This window comes from Geotrypetes seraphini, chromosome 14 (genome assembly GCF_902459505.1).
Source record: "Geotrypetes seraphini chromosome 14, aGeoSer1.1, whole genome shotgun sequence".
Classification (NCBI taxonomy): Eukaryota; Metazoa; Chordata; class Amphibia; order Gymnophiona; family Dermophiidae; genus Geotrypetes; species Geotrypetes seraphini.
In genome coordinates this window covers 68,324,348-68,345,066 of record NC_047097.1, presented here as the reverse complement: position 1 = coordinate 68,345,066, position 20,719 = coordinate 68,324,348, and the positions used below count along the sequence as shown (strand labels likewise).

Genomic DNA, 20,719 nt, shown 5'->3' with positions numbered 1-20,719 from the left:
AAGAGTTCTAGGCGGTTTACAACAATCAATCACAGTACAAATCATGCAATAGTTACAATACAAATGCATACATCGGATTAAAATCTTTTTTATGCTGCCTCTCCCCCCCTCCTCCCCCGGTGTTATCTTCGGGCCAGCTCCCTCTTCCTCAGTGCTGCACTGCACAAAGCCGTGGCAGCAGCTCTTTGCGCATCCCGCGCCTCATCTGGAAGCCTTCCCTCTGACGTTGCGATGTCAGAGAGAAGGCTTACAGTTCAGGCGCAGGACGCGCGTAGGAGCCTCTGTCCACGGCTTTGTGCACTGCAGCACTGAGGAAGAGGGAGCTGGCCCAAAGACAATGCCGCATCGATCGCACTGTGGACCGGCAGGGAATTTCTGTGGACCGGCACCAGTCCACAGACCGGTGGTTGAAGAACACTGGTCTAGAGCACTTTGCTTATCCCAGAGCAACTGCTTAGTAAATCCATCATTCTGCACCATCTGCTTTGACTTAATATGTGCCAGAATCCTCAGTGAGTCCAGCCCCACATTCTGGAATGCGTTTCCTCCTAGGCTATGTTTACAAAAATACTCTGTAAGATTTAAGCCTTAGCTTAAAAACTTTCTTTTTTACTGATGCCTATAAGCCTTGATCCTACCGCTTTTGCACCCACCATCTGCTTCGCTTCAGGCAGGGTTGCTCTGGCCTCTCTCTAGTTTCTGTTTCCTGCGATACGATGTGTTTCTCTCCATGCTGTATTATATACAGTATATTTTGTAAGCGCGGGGTAGAGGGAGGAGTGGGAAGAGGCGGAGAGCAGGAAGGGTGCCAGCGCCTCGAGGAAGATTGCGCTTAGGACGGATTGACCACCCCGCCACTGCATGGAGGCACCACAGCTAGTCAGGTTTTTGGGCTAGTCACAATGAATATTCATGAGAGAATTGCAGGCAGTGCATGCAAATCTCTCTCATGAATATCCATTGTGGATACTCTCAAACCTGACTGGCTGGGGTGCCTCCAGGACCAGGTTTGGAAAACATTGACCTAGGCGCTTTACAGAATCACAAAGAAGACAGTCCTTGCTCAAAAGAGCTTACAATCTAAACAGACAAGACTGACAAACAGGGTGTCATGGATACAGTTAAGGGGAACGGTTAATCAGCCGGCTGGGTTGGAGGGCAGAGGGGAGTTCAGGACAATCAAGCCATTGTGACATCACTGATGAGGTTGGCTCTTATTGGTGAAATGAGGCATTATGACATCACAATCTCAGCTCTGCTTCCCAAAGAATGAAACTCTTCACACTACTACTATGAATTATTTCTATAGCGCTATCAGGCGTACACAGTCATAAAGAAGACAGTCCCTGCTCAAAAGAGCTTACAATCTAAACAGACAAGACAGATAAACAGGATGTCATGGATACAGTTAAGGGGAACAATTAATCAGGTGGCTGAGTTGGTGGGCAGTAGGGAGTAGGGTTATGGATTGAAGGCTATATCAAAAAGGTGGGTTTTCAGTTTGCTTTTAAACAAGGGAAGGGGCTTGGCGGACAAACTCAGGTAATTTATTCCAGGCATAGGGGGCAGCTAGATGAAAGGAACAAAGTCTGGAATTGAGAGTGGAGGAGAAGGGTGCAGCTAAGAGTGACTTTATCTGAGGAACGGAGTTCTCTGGAAGCTGTATAAGGAAAGAGAAGCGAGGAGAGATATTGAGGGGCAGCAGAATGAACACACTTGCAGATCAGCAATAGGAGCTTGAACTGTATTTGAAGGCAGATAGGGAGTCAGTGAAATGATTTAAGGAAAGGGGTGACATGAGTAGCGAGGTTTGTAGAAGAAGAGTCGTGCAGTAGAGCTTTAAACAGATTGCAAGGGGGAGAGGCTGCACTGCGGGAGACCAGTTAGAAGCAGATTGCAGTCATTTAGGTGTGAGGTTACGAGAGTGTGGACAAGGGTGCTCAGAGAGGAAGGGGCAAATTTTGGTGATGTTGTAGAGATAGAAGCAACAGGCCTTAGCAGTTTGTTGGATGTGCGTAGAAAATGAGAGGTCGGAATTGAAGACGACCCCAAGGTTGCCAGCAGAGGACACTGGAACGATGACAGCTCAGTCTTGGACATGTTTAGTTTCAGATCACATCAGGACATCCAGGCATCAATGTCAGCCAAACAGGCAGAGACTTTTTCTTGCACTTTAGGTGAAAGTTTGGGTGTGGAGAGCTAGATCTGGTAGTTATCAGCATATAGGTGATACTGGCACTGTTCCCTCTAAGCTGAGCAGGAGTCCTCCACCCACAGTCTCACCAATAGAGGGTGCTGTTTTACTGTCACATTTTTCAATTGTGAGGGACAGGCAAGTTCTGCAGGACTCCAGGGAACATACCTGTCCTTAGCGACTGAAAATATTCCACCCCCTAGTGGTAGCAATGCAGCTGGAGGACACCTGCTCAGCTTAGAGGGAACACCGAAAGAAAGAGAGAGAAGAGGTCCTAAGACAGAACCCTGGGGTACGCCAACCACTAGATGAGTAGCAGCAGAAGAGGACCCATCACATATACTAAAGTTGCGTTGGGAGAGGTAGGAGACAAACCAGGAGAGGACGGATTCACGGAATCCAAGCGAGGACAGTGTATCAAGGAGTCAGCTGTGATTAACAGTATCAAAGGCAGCAGACAGGTCAAGAAGGATGAGGATCGAGTAAAGGCCCTTAGATCTGGCCATGAACATGTCACTGCAGACTTTGATGAGGGTCAGTCTCTTTGGAGTGTTGGGGGCAAAAGGCTGATTGTAGAGGATCAAGAATCTTGAAGCTATTATAGATTCTGCTACGCTTGCCCCATTGCGGCACCTACGTCTTGGTGGTAAGCTATAGCGTTGTTCTAGGAGAGCTCATCCACACAATTACAACTGCCTTGTGGTAGGTGTAAATCTGCATGCTGTTGGAGATGTAATGTAATGTAATGTAATTTATTTCTTATATACCGCTACATCCGTTAGGTTCTAAGCGGTTTACAGAAAATATACATTAAGATTAGAAATAAGAAAGGTACTTGAAAAATTCCCTTACTGTCCCGAAGGCTCACAATCTAACTAAAGTACCTGGAGGGTAATAGAGAAGTGAAAAGTAGAGTTAGAGGAAAAATAAGAATAAAATAAACATTTTAACAAGACAGCATTGATCTAAATACTTTGGAAGGTAGAAGAGAGGAGAGAAAGGAATAGAAGCAGAAGGGGGAGCCGTTGAACAGTAGAATTCTGGAGAAATTTAAATGATAGAAATAGAACAAAACAAAGACAAAAGGCAAAACAATAGATAAGATTAAAGATGGAATTGGGTGCCTATTTCTTAAAATCACACAGGCACCTACAGCATGTTGTGATCATAAGTTACATTTAAAATAGGTGCCTTTTTGGACTTCTCACATTGGATGTCATGTTATATAATCAGGCCCATAAGAAGCAAATTGTACCTTACATGTACGAGGGTGTTTGAAAAGTTTAGTAAAAAAGCAAGTTAAATGATGTCTCCATCGAGGGCTATACACTTAGTCCAGCGAGTTTCCATCATCAACACTTTGCTGTCCTTGTTCAATCAATTGTCCTTTCGAGGCTAGATTATTGTAATTCGGTCTATTTAGGCTTGACCAAGAAAAGCTTTCAGAGACTTCAACTGATCCAGAATACCGCTGCTAGGCTGATCTTTGCAAAAAGTAAATTTGATCACTTCTCGCTGCTCCTGCAAAAACTTCATTGGCTTCCAATAATTTCCAGGGCTTAACATTTAAGATCTTGCAGGGCATCCTTCCTCCTTTAATTCCTCTGTCTTGGCATTCTGTAAGATCTGACATTACCAGATCTACTCCAAAATTTAAATTGTCCTTTCCTACGTTGAAAGGCGTTACCTACATTGGCAAACCAGGGAAGTCTCTACTTTTCAAAATTACTGAGCTGTGGAATGATTTTCCTAGTCAACTGAGCGATCTGGGATCTTTCCAACCATTTTGAAAACATCTGAAAACTTGGCTATTTTCACAGTTGCAAATTCCGCTCCTCTCCATACTCTTCCAAATCCATATTGTATCTGTTTTCCTTTCTAATTTTCTTGTAAACCGTGCTGAGCTCTACTGTTATAGAGAAGATGCAATATATAAGCCTAAGGTTTAGATTAGTTTAGTTTCCAGTTTGTTCATAAGCTATTTTTTCTACAATACGAAAAAACTGAAAACTCGCTGGACTACGTTTATAGCCCTCGATGGAGACTTTGTTGTTCAACGTGTGTTTTTCACCAAACATTTCAAACCACCCTCATATACATGGTGCTGCTTATTCCTATCAAGCCTGCAGAGATGCCACACTTTTCGTAAATGTGCCCTTTTATTGAACTGGCTTCTCTAGTTGTGTAATATTGCCAATATGTGTTTCTTTGGTGAATAGATGGACCTAAACATTTGATTTCCACATCAGATGCCCTATGCAAAGTGTATGCACTGTATGTCCAGCCAGCAGGCCGAGAGGAATTTTTCTCATTCAGAGAGATCTGCAGAACGACAAACCAAAATACTTTTTGTTGGGTTATTTGCCCAACCAGCAGGAGCTTACTCTGCCTGAAATGAAAACATCTACATGTCAAGTTTAGATTGGATTCCTTCCCAGAACCAAAACAACTCTTTGATTCTCATGAGAGGACAGATAATTGTTTCTTTGGAGGGAGAATTAGGGGACCTGACCCCGAGAAGAGCAGTGTCTTGTTGAGTTATGAACCCAAATTTCACAGGCTATCATACAAGTTATGGCTGTGAAGAAATGGAAATTGCTATAACACAGAGGAGAAAGATCACTCCTGCCTAGGACCCCATTGATGACCCCTAGCTAAATCCTGGAGAGAGGATAGTACTTGGAGAAGGAGTTTCTTTTGGGAGTAGGATTTCTGTTAGAGGTGAGGTTTTTGTCAGGAGGGATTGGGTCATACCATTAGGGGTCTGGTGGGTGATCAAATGATTGGAAGGATATTTGATGACTGAGGACAGGGCTTGAGAGTTTGATGGATGTTGGGATTGAAGGACATAAAATCCTGAGTAGAGTAGAACGGGTACAAGTGGATCGATTTGTTACTCTGTCAAAATTACAAAAACTAGGAGACGCTCTATGAAGTTTTAGGAAAATCCTTTTAAAAGAAATAGGAGGAAATATTTTTTCACTCGGAGAATAGTTAAGCTCTGAAACGCATTGCCAGAAATTGTTTAAGAGTGGATAGCATAGTTGGTTTTAAGAAAGGTTTGGATGAGTTCCTGGAGGAAAAGTCCATAGTCTGTTATTGAGAAAGACATGGGGGAAGCCACTGCTTGCCCTGGATCGGTAGCATGGAATATTTAGCCTTGGGTTTCGGCCAGGTACTAGTGACCTGGATTGGCCATCGTGAGAATGGGCTACTGGGCTTGATGGACCATTGATATGACCCAGTAAGGCTATTCTTCTGTTAAGGAGAAGGCTGTCACACTATCAGACTACCAGCAGCGCCACTGCATTCACAGACATCTTTTGCGGTGGCGACAATTTCAGCTGTGCTCAGCAGTCTTGATTAGGGTTACCAGATTTTATGTTTATAAAAGCTGGACACATGGCCCCACCTCCAGGCCCACCCAGTTCCATCCAGCCCTGCCCCATTCTGCCCACGTCTCGCTCTGTTACACCCCATTCTCATTGCCCAGCCCCGTCCCGACTGAAAAGCTTCCAGGAAGGCACCTGCGCATGCGTTACATGATGACATCACACACATGTGCGAATGCGCTTGAAATCATTGCATTTCATCCATGCGTGCACAGATGCCCTCCTGACATCCCAAGCTGGAAGCTTTTCCAAACCCGGACAAAGTGCCGGGTTTTGAAAAGCCGTCCGGATGCTCGGACATGTCCTCTAAAAAGGGGACGTGTCCGGGTACATCCGGATGTCCGGTAACCCTAGTTTTGACTGCAAGTAAACAGTACTGACCTCTGTGCTAGTTGTCAGAGCCCATGCCACACTCCTCTTTCACCCACTCCCGAGTTCAGCAGTTAATGTGGGATTTTTGTTTTCCATTAAGCTCACTTTTTAAGACAGGAGACAGTAGCTCGGGCCCACGCTCTGTCTACTACGTTTCAAGCCCTGTGTTACCCGTTTCAAGCCCTCCAGCGACGGAGAAATATCTAGAATGTAACTGCCCTTGAGCTACTACTGATAAAGGTGTGGGCTAAATCCCTAAATAAAAAATAAGGCCCTCTTTTATCAAGCTCTGGTAATGAGTGACATGCGGCAAAAGCACTAAAGCCCTTTAAATCCTAATGGGATTTGATACATTTGCCATGCCAGGCCCAGGCCTATTTGTTTGGCTGGTACTGACTGGTTATCGTAAGTTTGCACTGGGAACGTCTCTGGGACAGCAATTTTGATGGCTTAAACTTACCCAATTGGTGAATTCAGGGGGTTACACTCGAGGGAGGGTGGTAGGTACAGGTTTTAAAAGTGGTTGGTTTTAGTACAGAACCAGTCCCCTTTCTTCTCAATTTTCATGAGTATGTACAGTCCAAGCTGACTAAACAGATTTGATTTCAAAGTGCAAAAAAATATTTTTTTTATTTCTCCCCCCAAAAAACAAAATTACACCCTCAACAAATTTTAACCATACAGTTGAAAACACACGTTTCTCCATTTAAGATGATTATTCATTCAAATCCATTATTGCCCAGTGAAAGTGACAAATGGGGTCGCCAGTCACTTTTATTAAGTTTGTGCTATTTACAGAGTAGAAAAAAAGTCTTTACTAACATTGATAAAATTTCATCTGAAGTTTAGCCTCCAAAAACATACAACATAGTTTAAATCTCAAAATATATAAGAAATACTTATATGAACAACAAAAATGTAGACTTTTATTCAGCATTCGTGGGCAGAAATTTTTTTTTAACACCATTAAAAAAAATCTGCGGCAGACAGCGATTTAGACCCAGATATTCAGCACGGGCCGTGTCTGGCTACTGGCACTCAATATCCAGGTCTTTTATGGCCGCCGGCACTGAAAATCCAAATTCAGGCAGTAAGCGCCAGCGTCCTGCAGCAAATTTGCCGTTTTGTGCGCATATACCATGTGCTAAAAAACATATTCTGTATTTTCCCAGAAGGCAGCGTGTTAGGGGGTTGGAGAATGGATGTGTCAGTGCTAATCAGTTAAGGTGTGAGGCATTGACACATGCAAATTGATTAGCGTAGTGGTAGCGTAGGGGCCCTTACTGCCTACAAAACAGGTAGGGGCTCAGGCGGTAAGCTTTTATAATAGTCACATGTTAATGGCAAAATTAGCGCATGGCCGTTAATTCAGAAAATAGGGAAAATGTTTCATTTTCCAGCCACATGGGGGAAGCCACTGGATCGATAGCATGAAATATTGCTACTCTTTGGATTTCCGGAATCTTGCTATTCTTTGAGATTCTGCCTGGAATCTTGAGACTCTTTGGGGTTCTAGAATCTTTTGTTACTCTGGGATTCTGGAATGTTGCTACTCTGTGGGGTTCCGGAATCTTGATACTCTTTGGGGGTTCTAGAATCTTTTGTTACTCTTTGGGATTCTGGAATGTTGCTACTCTTTGGGGTTCCGGAATCTTGCTCTTCTTTGAGATTCTGTCTGGAATCTTGATACTCTTTGGGGGTTCTAGAATCTTTTGTTACTCTTTGGGATTCTGGAATGTTGCTTCTCTTTGGGGTTCCGGAATCTTGCTCTTCTTTGAGATTCTGCCTGGAATCTTGATACTCTTTGGGGGTTCTAGAATCTTTTGTTACTCTTTGGGATTCTGGAATGTTGCTACTCTTTGGGGTTCCGGAATCTTGCTCTTCTTTGAGAGTCTGCCTGGAATCTTGATACTCTTTGGGGGTTCTAGAATCTTTTGTTGCTCTTTGGGATTCTGGAATGGTGCTACTATTTGGGGTTCCAGAATCCAGGCCCGCCCAGTTCCATCCAGCCCCGCCCCATTCTGCCCACATCTCACCCTGTTCCACCCTTAACATGCAGGAAAGATCCCTGTAAGTGACATGCTAAGGCCACTTTTGCCATGGCTTTAGTAAAAGAACCCTTTTACCAGTTAAGTTTTAGCCAATCCTATATGCACAGATATTCAGGCCTGGATTCTCTAACCAGCGCAGATTTTTTAGGTGCCGATAGATGCCTAAGCTCATTTTTTAAAAAAAGGTATTTAAACAATGTTTTTAACTGAGTTTCAATGCACCTAACAGCGCCTAAAAAATCAGCATTGGAATTGCATCTCTGTAGGTGTTATAAGCCGCCTAACGCCACTGTGGGCGTGGCAAATGCCGAAAGTGGCGTTAGACGACCTAAAGCACCTCCGGAGATGTGATGCACATCAAGGAGAGGCGCTGGACATGTAGGCCCCGAAAACCCCGGCCTACATTTTCTGCCTCTACCTTTGACGGAGGTGTGATTCTGTACCGGGCGTCATCGCTTGATTGACACGCGATCGGTGGCCAACAGTTACAGAATCTGGACCTCAGTGCCGGGCATTGAGTATCCCAGCATAAAGCTATTGGCGGTCGGCAAAACGCTGGCCACCGCCGGCTGTATATCTACCCCACAGTTGCTTAAGCACATGACCTGCCCCCCCCCCCCCATGCTGCCCCTCCTTTTGCAGTTACACGCTAGAACCAAGAAATTTTAGAACAGTGTCTAACTGTACTTACATGCATAAGTACAAATTAATACCCATTAATACTTGTTAAAACTAATTAAGTGACAATAAAGGGCATCTTTTACTAAGCTGTGCTTAAAAAAAGGGCTTTGCATACCCTAACTCAAGCCTTTCCCATGCACTAAGCCCATTTCTAGCACAGCGTTAGCATGCAGCCTTAAAAAAAGAAAAACAAATTACCTTGGGAGCTTCAAAACAAATGCATCCCACGCCAGGTTATTGTTTTTGAATTAGATGAGCATTACCACCTTCACAGCTTACTAAAAGGGCTCTTAACTAATTTGGAGGGAGGGGTCATCAAGGTGTGGAAAAGGTTCAACCTTTACTGCACCTTGATGCCCTTGGGATTCAGCAACCTGCTGTTACTTATATGGAAATATGACCTCTAGTGGTAGACAAGTGAAAATGCCACTAGGGGTGCTATTTTAATGCCAGCACTAAAATGGACAGGAGCGTTTGGGCATTGCTCCTGGCTGATCCCCCTTGCAGCCCACCGGACACTCCTTGGAACCCATCAGATGAACTCCCTGGACCACCAATGATTTTGTAGGTAGCCACTGAGAGAGTAATGGGGGGGGGGGGGGGGGGGGTCCAGGATGGGACTCATTGCTAAAGCCCTACAGCATCGGGCCACGTCTTTGCACAGCCAGTTGCTCACAGACAGTATTTTTTGGGTCCTAATGCAACTTCCAGTCACGTTAGGGGATTTCCATAGTAATGAGATGCAAAACACATCATTACATAGTTTGCATTTCATTACTAAGTAACACTCGATGACTTAAATATCGCCATGCTATTTTTGGAACAACAACAGTAGGGCTGTTTGTCACAGTGACTTAAAGCCCTAATACTGCTTGATGAGTTCCCCTTTTAGTTATGTGCATAATTTGTAATAGTTTATAATAGAAAATGACAAGGGGACAAATTTTTCCCCGTCCCCGGGGGAACTCATTTTCCCATCCCGGCAAGTTCTTTTTTTGTCCCTGCCCCATTCCTGTAAGCTCATCTGCACAAGCCTCAAACACTTTGAGGTAGAGCTTACAGGAATGGGGCAGGACAGGGAAATAGAATTCCTGCAGGGATGAGGACAAATTTATCTCTGTGTCATTCTCTACAGTGCTACCAGCAAATAAAGGCTAATAGCTTTAAACTTGGAACACAACAGATCTCACTGCACCCTCTTCCAAGTGACACTTCTTCCTTTTATTAGTAAGTCACATCATTTCAGACCTTCATATTGTATTTTGATATTTGCTTACTTTAATATTTGCTTACTTAGGACCTCAGAACCACCTCCTCCATCCGTTATTTTCGTACTCTAGAACGGGGAGCTTCTCAGGTGTATTGTCCTCACTGGCCCATAGTAATACCTCTAATACTCGCAAATTTTAGCAATTTTTTACCACTTTGTAAATTTTTAGTATTTATATATACACTTCAATTTGTACTTAGCTTTCTCATTTGTACAGCGGCAGGACCCGACATGTTTCGCAGTTGCTTCGTCAGGGATCCAAGCTGTTCCTAATACAAAAATACCCTAAAAGACCGGGTATATATTTTGTACCCAAAATTCACAAAGGTCAGAGTCCGCCTCCTGGTCGTCCGATAGTGAACACTCGTGACTCTTTGCTGGATCCTTTGTCTCAGTTTGTGGATTTCTATCTTAGTACGGAAGCCAGAAAGGTTACCTCCTTTTTGAAGGACACCTCCCATTTCCTGCGAAAATTGGAGGAATTGGAACCCTTTCATGAAGATATATGGATGGTGACGTTGGATGTGGTCTCCCTGTACACCCAAATTCCCCAATCCAAGGCTCTAGACATCATAAAAGACACATTGGAGAAGCGAGAGTTCCCACGGAGGATCTCCACGGACTTTCTTTTACAGTTGGCCCGATGGGTCATAAATTCTAATTATTTTGAATTCCAGGGTCAGTTTTTCAACCAGATCCAGGGGGTGGCCATGGGGGCCACCCAGGCACCCTCGGTGGCGACCCTATTCATGGCAAATTATGAAAATCAATTTGTGTATTCATCCAGTTATTTTAAAGATGTCCTTTTTTGGACTAGATTTTTGGATGATATTTTTCTATTATGGAGGGGATCTGAGAAGGGATTAATGGAGTTTATAGAGTATTTAAACTCAAGAGACTCTCAGATTAGGTTCACATATTCTTACCATCATAATAAAATTGAATTTTTGGACCTTTCAATAAGACATACATCAGAGGGGTTTACTACCACAGTCTATCGGAAACCCATGTCTCGGAATACCCTGCTTCATTTTTCTAGTCACCATCCAGAAAAATTAAAATTGAATTTGCCTATCAGCCAGTACTTTAGGATTCGGAGGAATTGCTCCGAACTTCCAGAATTCAAACGTCAGGCTGCAGTACTTGAGGATAGGTTTTTGAGTAGGGGGTATCCGAAGGGGACCCTTAGGAAGGCTTACCTGAGATCGCGGTATGCTGATAGGGACTTAATGATTATGGAACGGGAAAATAAAGATGAGCAAGCTCGTCTCATATGTGTATTGCCTTTTTCAGGGGCTACTAAGGTGCTTATTGAAATTATGAGGAAGCATTGGCATATATTGAGCCTGCATAATTGTTTGCAGGAGTTCCCCATGATAGCTTTTCAGCGGGGTAGAACTATTGGACAAATATTAAATTTCAAAAAATATCATGAGTATGTGACAACTGAAGGTGGATACCACCAAGCCTGCGGTAAATGCCAATGGTGCAAAAATACTATTGAGGGGCATAGTTGGGAAGCTCCGGGCAAACACACAAAGATTGAATCTAGATCCATCACTGACTGCAATAGTAGAGGGGTGGTTTATATAATAATATGCCCTTGCGAATTAATATACGTAGGGAGAACCACCAGACCAGTGAAAGTTCGGTTAAACGAGCACAAGTCTCGTATATTGAATAGAAAAATCGAGGCTCCAATGGTTCAACATATGTTAAATGAAAAACATGAAGTATATGAACTGAAGTGGAGAGTGATTGATAGTGTGAGTGAAGGGAGGGTGGGTGGAAACAGAGAGGCGGCTTTGAATGTGAAAGAACAACGGTGGATTCACCGTCTTAATACAGTGCTCCCTGGGGGTTTAAACATGGACATAGAATGGCAAACGCTATTTTAAATGGGTCCGGTGATGTTTGGGGTTGGTTCCTCCTTAAAATGGATAATACAAGCTGATAGGAGAGGAGAGGATATAGGGGGCGTGGTCTGGTGCAACAAGCCCTTTAAAGAAAGATATTCAAGACGCCGCCGCCATCTTTGCGATTTAAAGTTAGAGAGGGGTGGATGTTAGCGGCTGGGTGAGTAGAGCGTTGAGGTGTGATTTCAGAGTAGGACATTAATGTTGTACAATAGCATTGATTAATGTGGTTGTTTTATACACAGCTTGGATCCCTGACGAAGCAACTGCGAAACATGTCGGGTCCTGCCGCTGTACAAATGAGAAAGCTAAGTACAAATTGAAGTGTATATATATATACTAAAAATTTACAAAGTGGTAAAACATTGCTAAAATTTGCGAGTATTAGAGGTATTACTATGGGCCAGTGAGGACAATACACCTGAGAAGCTCCCCGTTCTAGAGTACGAAAATAACGGATGGAGGAGGTGGTTCTGAGGTCCTAAGTAAGCAAATATTAAAATACAATATGAAGGTTTGAAATGATGTGACTTACTAATAAAAGGAAAAAGTGTCACTTGGAAGAGGGTGCAGTGAGATTCTCTACAGTGCAACACTCTAGAAATCAAAATGTAATGAAAGTGAGCCGAGTATAGGTCAATGAAGCCATTGTGACATCACTGATGAGGTTGGCTCTTAGACATTGGTGGAATGAGGTATTATGATGTCACAATACCAACTCTGGTTTTCAGAGGCTGAAACTTTTCACACTATTTATTGATTCAATTTTCTATACTTTTCTCCCAGGTAGAGAATGACACGGGAACAAATTTTTCCCTGTCCCCGCAAGAACTCATTTTCCCATCCCGTCTCATGAGTTCTTTTCCTGTCCCTGCCCTGTTCCTGCACGCTCTGTCCTCACCTGCACAAGCCTCAAACACTTTCAAATCCTAAGTAGCAACATTCTAGAGCTGAGACTGTGATGTCATAATGCCTCATTCCACCAATGCCTAAGCTCCGTCCTCATCTGCACAAGCTTCAAACACTTCAAAATCCTAAGTAGCAACATTCTAGAGCTCAGATTGTGATGTCATAATGCCTCATTCCACCAATGCCTAAGCTCCGTCCTCATCTGCACAAGCTTCAAACACTTCAAAATCCTAAGTAGCAACATTCTAGAGCTCAGATTGTGATGTCATAATGCCTCATTCCACCAATGCCTAAGCTCCGTCCTCACCTGCACAAGCCTCAAACACTTTCAAATCCTAAGTAGCAACATTCTAGAGCTGAGATTGTGATGTCATAATGCCTCATTCAACCAATGCCTAAGCTCCGTCCTCATCTGCACAAGCTTCAAACACTTCAAAATCCTAAGTAGCAACATTCTAGAGCTCAGATTGTGATGTCATAATGTCTTATTCCACCAATGCCTGAGCTCCGTCCTCATCTGCACAAGCCTCAAACTCTTTCAAATCATAAGTGTTTGAGGCTTGTGCGGTTAAGGCAGAGCTTAGCGAAATGGGACAGGGACAACACCAGCAACAAAACTCGCGGGGACGGGACGAGGAAATTGAGCTCCTGCGAGGGACAAATTTGTCCCCGCGTCATTCTCTAGTTCATAACTAGAAGAACAGTTGCACCTGCAAGTGTGGGAGCCATGTATAGAATCAGGGTAAGAGGTGACATTCAGCACGCTAACTGAATAACCAGATCACGTTACGGCAGCCAGTTAACAGACTGAATATGACCGTGGAAATGGCTTTGAACATTGGGATCATCGTTTCTAGTTCCAAATAAATAATATTTTGAGGGTTATTATATTCCATGCATTCCAATGTCTACCTCAGCCCTAACAATCTACAGAAGTAGAAGAAAGTAAGCGTGGAGAGAGGAAAATAAAGAACAAACACATCAATAAGAAAATGACCAGATTGAAACTCTTTGGTATTTATCAGCATAGAAGATATTCTGCTCTAGAAAACTGTATGGTAATTTTATATAAGTGTACTTGGAATATATATTCTTTTGTGCAAAAATGTCCATGTATTTATTTAGTTCATAAGGTTGCAGTTAGCAACATTATTTTTTATTTATTATACTAGCATTTCAATTCTCAAATATTAGTGTTGTCGGTCCATTGGACTCGGTCATATGCTTTAGGCGTTGACGCACAGATGGCTGAAATCCGTAGAAGATGCTGCGGCTAGCACAAACCAGAGTCCCAGCCTATTCGACGCTGCAAACTTGGTTTCCAAATCCGCTGCGAATCCGGGAGCTCTGGCCAACATGTAAACTTACAACTTGTGTATCTCTTCGGCTTCCGGGGGTACGTGCCCTCTCAAAAACGGCTTGAATGGACCACAGCTGCACGAAGATTTTCTGAATCAGTCCCTATAGTTTTTGTGGGCTGATTTAAAGAAGGCCAGCTCATAATGTAAATCTCTAGAATGTAATGAAACTGGCGTCCGCTGTCTCCTCCGACGATGCCTGCTGCTTTGATGCACTCGAGACTTGTGCCTTGCTCAAGCGCGTGGAATAAGTAGTGACCGTTCTCTTTTTTTATTTTTTTTTTTTTCCTTGATTCACTGCGTCTGGAAGAGAACTAAGGTTTGCTGTGAAGCTCTGTGATACATTAACTGATCCCTGAATTCCCCCATTGACGAGCTGGATCATCTCCTTAGAGAAAGGAAGAGCCAATCCAAGCTTGGTTTTGATAAAACAAAACCTACGCTTTCATGAGGACTCATCAGGCACCTCAAGAGAAGCTTTAGTGTTGACGCATTAACAAAAAAAAAAAAAGAAAAAAAAAAGAAATAGGGTGAGCACTTCATTCCAGAGTCTGACTTTTCATCCTAAAGACCGGTTCGCTTCTTCCTAAGGGGTCCGGAGTTACCGCATGGTTTCAATTCAACGTACTGCACCTGTAAAAACAAACAGACATGACGTTTGCCATTAGGTAACTCTAGCTCACTGCAGTGTGCATTAATAGATCCCTGAGGATAAACCAAGGGAACTAAGGAATGGGCAGAAGTAATGAATCATACTCTGAACACAAGAATACAGGGGATTAATTGCAGGAAGGATCTGAGAAGTCATGCATCATTTCTTGAAACAAAATATTAAAAGCAGATTTTTTTTTTTTTTTTTTTAATAATGAGATGCATGAGTTTTCTACCTGATCTCATTCCTCTGTGATAGGTGAGAATTTACGCTTGTTTTTTGTATTCCTCTCCCCTACTCCCTCCCCCTCTATAAGCTTAATAAAGCCTCCGCGTGAAACTGAACAGCGGTGCGTTTCGGCCCAGATTCTATAAACGGTGCCTGAGGTTAGGCAATTCGATTGGCGTGCCTAGCCAAATCTAGGTGTCTAACTTAATTTTCTTAACTGGCTTAATCGGTGGCAATAATTGAAAGCGCCATTAAGAAACTAATTTTTTTTAAAATTAATTAGCTGTTAAGTTCCTAACTTGGTGTGCGTCTACTCCGAGATGTCTACCAGAAAATAGACGTGGTTAGGGGGCAAATCTGGAGTGGATTTTGGGCATGGTTTCACTTAGGCTGCGGAAGGCAACTAACTTAGGCACACTCATTTAGACCAAGAAAACTCTGGCCTACATGGGAGTGTGCCTAAGTTTTCAATGTCTACCAACACCTAAAACCACTTTTTGCATTGTCTTATTAAATATGTTTTGATGGAATCTGCCTAGGTATAGACCAGGGGTCTCAAAGTCCCTCCTTGAGGGCCGAATCCAGTCGGGTTTTCAGGATTTCCCCAATGAATATGCATGAGATCTATGTGCATGCACTGCTTTTAATGCATATTCATTGGGGAAATCCTGAAAACCCGACTGGATTGCGGCCCTCAAGGAGGGACTTTGAGATCACAGGTATAGACGGTATATACATTTTTTTAACATAAAATAGGCTTGCTTCTATAAATGGCACTTAGCGGATGACTGATAACTCCGCTCAACAGCGCCTAGAAGTTAAGGCTCCATTTACGGAATCAGGGCCTTCATGATTAGCAAATGTAGGGTTACCAGATGCCCAGATTTCCCAGGACATATCCTGGGGTCTGGATGGCTTTTCAAAACCTGGCACTTTGTCCGGGTTCTGAAAAGCTTCCTGACAAAATTGCGCCGGGCAAAGGCATCCGCGCATGCCATTATAGAATAGACTCTCACCACATGGCATCGGAGCACCTAAAGGAAGCACCCACTTATAGAACTGCTACCATATTGGAAAGGTGCCCACTTAGGCCTAGATTCTATAAACGATGCCTAAAGTTAGGTGCGTAGCGTGGCGAAACTAGCCGATTTAGGTGCCTAACTTAACTGTTTAAAAAGCTTAATCTGCACTGATAATTGGCAATTAACTTGTAATTGATGTTAATTGCACTTAATTGGACAGTAGATGTCTAAACCAAGGCACCTACCAGAAAGAAGGCTTGGTTAGGGAGTGGAAGGTGTTTGCATGTTTCAACAAGGTCCCTGTTTTAGACTTGGGCACATTTTTTTAGGCCAAGAAAACTCTGGCATAAAAAAGTGCACCTAAGGTTAGGATGCACCTAAGTGCACCTAAGGTTAGGATGCACCTAAAGTTAGATTGAACCTAAGTGCAGTTAAAGTTAGGTTGCACCTAAGTGCACCTAAGGTTAGGATGTCTATCAATACCTAAACCCATTTTAGGCACCACTAGGTGTGATTCTATAAAGTGCGCCTATCTTTTATAGAATCACGCCTAAGCGCCACAGTACTTGGCGCCTATGTTTCAGACACTGTTTATAGAATCGGGCCCTTATTGCATACTCATTAGGAATAAAGATGGTGGTAGCAACAGCGCAAACACTTCAGAAGATGGCAGCCTTCTTAACAGAACCTCTGCAACAGGAGATGAACTACAGAATGAACTACAGGTATGTTTTTAGGCGCTTCCTAAAAACATAATTGAGCTATAGAATGAAAATAGAGGACAAGGACATCGGAAGAGGTGTGACAGAAGAGCAATGCCACAACGGCTAAACAAGCAGAAACACAGCGCATGAGCGGACGATTCTCTCAACCTTGCTGGACATTTTATTTTTTATTTTCGTTGACGATAGTGAAGGTTCCCTTTGCCATGCACTCGGCACATACAGTAAATGTTGCGGCCCTGAGGCCTACAGATGTTTTTCACGCTACTGCTTCTGCTACAAAGTGGCAGCCGGTTACTTGCCTTCTGAACGTCAGACGGTACCCTGGAGAGGAAGTCTAATAATTCATTACTGTCAATGGCGTATGGATTTCTAAGTTTCTTAGTAAATTTATGGATGCCTGAGGAAACAGAAACACAGGTTGTTTGTTAGGATTTTAGCCTCTTAAATAAAGAATATGAAATGTCAAATATTAGTGTAGAAAGACATTTACAGGCCACAAGCCATGAATACGCTGCTCATATTTATGTGTTTTGACTTGTACACCAGAGACGCCAAGTTACCCAGTTCAAGGCTGGAGACTTTTTGGCCAGTCCGGGTTTTGAACTTCTGTCCCAAAGAACATAAGAATTGCCACTGCTGGGTCAGACCAGTGGTCCATCGTGCCCAGCAGTCCGCTCACACGGCGGCCCCCAGGTCAAAGACGCTGGTGCTGGCTGATTGCATACAGGACAATACCCCCTGCCGCCAAGAGGCATGTCCTGTAGGCAGTCAGCCCACGCCGACGCCTCTCCTCCTTCCAGTGTGCCATGGCACAGCTGAAATCTCAGGAGGCAGACTGTTTGCGATACACTGCTATAAATAAAGCTCAACTCGGAGCACCATTTATATAAAAGCACTTAGGCCCTGATTCTATAAATGATGCCTAGATCAGCATGCCTAGCCAATCTAGGCAGCTAACTTAATTTTCTTAATTGCCACTGTTAATTGAAAGAGCCATTAAAAACAATTTTAAAAACCTTAAAAAATAAATGAGCTGGTAAGTGTCTAATTCTGTAGGCGCTTAACACTTTGAGGTAGACGTCTACTCCAAGGCGCCTACCAGCAAGTAGGTTAAGGGCCTATTCTGGGCAAATGGACAGATTTTGGGCATGGTTTGACTTAGGCGCACTCAATAAAATAAAGACAAGAAAACCCTGGCCAAAAAGGGAGTGCGCCTAAGGTTTCAGTGACTACCGGCACCTAAGATCGCTTAAGTACTGTTGGGGGGGGGTTGGGGTTGGGAGGGGCACCATTTATAGAATCAGGGCCTTAGGGGCAAAGTCTATAACCAGTGCCTAAACTTAGTGCTGGGCCGATGCCTGTTAATTGAAAAATGCCCACAGAAACAGCAAAAAATGGCAGTGTTAAGGCACCCACCCACACCTAAATAAAAGGCGGCTGGAATCACGGCTATGTAGCCGCTTTAGACTGCGGAATGCTAAAGTAGGTATGGCCAACGCCTGAAGTGGCATTAGGTGGGCTAAAGCAGCTACATAGCCATGATTCATGCCAAGATATGCGGCTGAAATGTAAGCCTGGAAAACCCTGTCCTACATTTCAGCAGTCTATCTTTGCCGCTAGACCGCAGCAGCCATAAGCTGATCGCAGCAGGGGAATCTTCCCCCCACCCCACCCCCAATCAGCTGGGCCACGGCTTCAGGGAGTCCTGCTGGCTCAGCTGATCGGGAGGAATTCCCCTGCCGCAATCAGCTGAGCCTGTTGAGGCGGACAGAGGACCCCCCCAACCAGCAGGAGGGATGCCCACTCCCTCCTGCCAGACACCGGATACCCCACCACTATGATTGGCAGGAGGAGTACCCACTCCCTTCTGCAGCTGACTACCCCACTGACAACCAAACTACCCCCCGCCCATGGCTGAAGGAGGTCTAAGTTCTCTTCCGCTGCCATGGCCCACCCCTCGACAGCAATAAACTCTAAGATTACCAGTAAATGTAAAATCTCGTCTCCAGAAATTATTAAAAGTCTCTCTGAAGCCTTTATTAGGGGAAACTCTGGTAATGGCAAATTTTAGCATGGTCTAGAAAATTAGACCTCTTATCACATATACTCAAATATAAACCGACCCAAATATAAACCGAGATAACAGTTTCCCGGGAAAAAAGGTTGACTTGAATATACTACTTGGGATCTAGCTAGGTACTCGGAACCTGGGTTGGCCACTGTTGGAAACAGGATACTGAACTTAATGGACCTTCGATTTATCCCAGTATGGCAATTTTTATGCTCTTATGTTCTTCTAAACTGAGGTTAGAAATTTGGGTGATCATGGTAAGGCCTCAGTGTCCTCCCAGCCGATGACAAACCTGTCCTGCTGTTGGATCCTGTGTAGCAAGAGTAGTCTCCGATTTCGGGCACCAGAGACAATGTAATAAGCATAGGATATGATCCACTAACAGTGGTACACTGCAGTTGCTCCATACCGATCACTAGAACGCAAATCTGGCAGTACCAATAGTTCTATAGCTCTAGTAAGTATGTATTCATTCTAGTACTCTCATTTTTTCCTTCAAAGAGACAATCCATTACCGACATGTGCTAGGATGCCGCACATCTATTTCCTTGGAGGCTCAACTCCATTTTACTGTTTTTAGACTCTACTTCCAAACAAGGTCACCTTGCCTATCCTCCCTGGCAATGACAGCATTTAGGAGGAAAAAAAGACGGCTAGTGTGGGGCCTTGAGCTTCTGCGCATGCTCAGGGCCTACCGGCTCCCACTCTTCCAGAGAATCCCAGAGAGGACAGGAGCTGGCAGGCCTTGAGCGCATGCAGAAGCTCAAGGCCCCACATCGGCCCTGCAAGGAATGGTAAGCCTAAAGCTGAATGAGCAGGGGGAGAACAGTAGTACCGGTCATCGGGGGAAAGGGATTTGTGGAGGAAAGTAGCACCTTTCATCAGTGGAGGTTTGGGTTTGTGGAGGACGGTACTGTTGGGTCATTGGGGGGAGGGAGATTTGTGGAGGACAGAAACGCCGGGCATCGGGGGGGGGGGGTGGAAAGCAGCACCGCTGTTGATCAGGTTGGGTTGGGACAGAAGCCACGGTTGTTGGTTGGGGACTCAAATATTAACAGAGACCCTGGTTTTTGGGCCACTTTTTTTGGTCCAAAAATCTTGGTTTTTATTTGAGTATATGCTGTAATTACTTGGCTCTCAGGAACAATAAGTATTTCCCTGCTTCAAAATGCTTACAGAGGCATTCAATGAAAAGTGCCATTAAAAAGCATTTTAAAACAATTAGTTAGCTGGTAGGCATCTAATCCAAGGCGCCTACCAGATAGTAGGCATGGTTAGGGGTACATAAGAAAAGCCGCTGCTGGGTCAGACCAGTGGTCCATTGCGCCCAGCAGTCCGCTCACGCAGCGGCCCCCAGGTCAAAGACCAGTGCCCTAACTGAGACTAGCCTTACCTGTGTACGTTCTGATTCAGCAGGAACTTGTCTAACTTTGTCTTGAATCCCTGGAGGGTGTTTTCCCCTATGACAGACTCCGGAAGAGCGTTCCAGTTTTCCACCACTCCCTGGGTGAAGAAGAACTTCCTTCGTTTATATGGAATCTATCCCCTTTCAACTTTAGAGAGTGCCCTCTCGTTCTCCCTACCCTGGAGAGGGTGAACAACCTGTCTTTATCTACTAAGTCTATTCCCTTCAGTACCTGGAATGTTTCGATCATGTCCCCTCTCAGTCTCCTCTTTTCAAGGGAGAAGAGGCCCAGTTTCTCTAATCTCTCGCTGTACGGCAACTCCTCCAGCCATTTAACCATTTTGGTCGCTCTTCTCTGGACCCTTTCGAGTAGCACTGTGTCCTTCTTCATGTACGGTGACCAGTGCTTGATGCAGTATTCTAGGTGAGGGCGTACCATGGCCCGGTATAGCGGCATGATAACCTTCTCCGAT

At 44.1% G+C, this 20,719-nt stretch overlaps 1 protein-coding gene and 1 long non-coding RNA gene across 2 annotated transcripts in view; one reads left to right on the top strand and one right to left on the bottom strand.

Annotated features, from left to right (window-relative positions):
- Positions 1-20,719, top strand: part of LOC117348183 — a 153,140-nt gene that overhangs the window by 98,530 nt on the left and 33,891 nt on the right. The gene's annotated exons all lie outside the window — the stretch shown is intronic.
- The window catches only part of MCTP2 (multiple C2 and transmembrane domain containing 2), a 179,318-nt gene continuing 172,385 nt past the window's right edge, over positions 13,787-20,719 (bottom strand). Inside the window, 2 exon segments of the mRNA XM_033919914.1 lie at positions 13,787-14,776; positions 17,070-17,167. Coding sequence (XP_033775805.1) covers positions 14,708-14,776; positions 17,070-17,167 — 167 coding nt within the window. The 3' untranslated portion in view covers positions 13,787-14,707.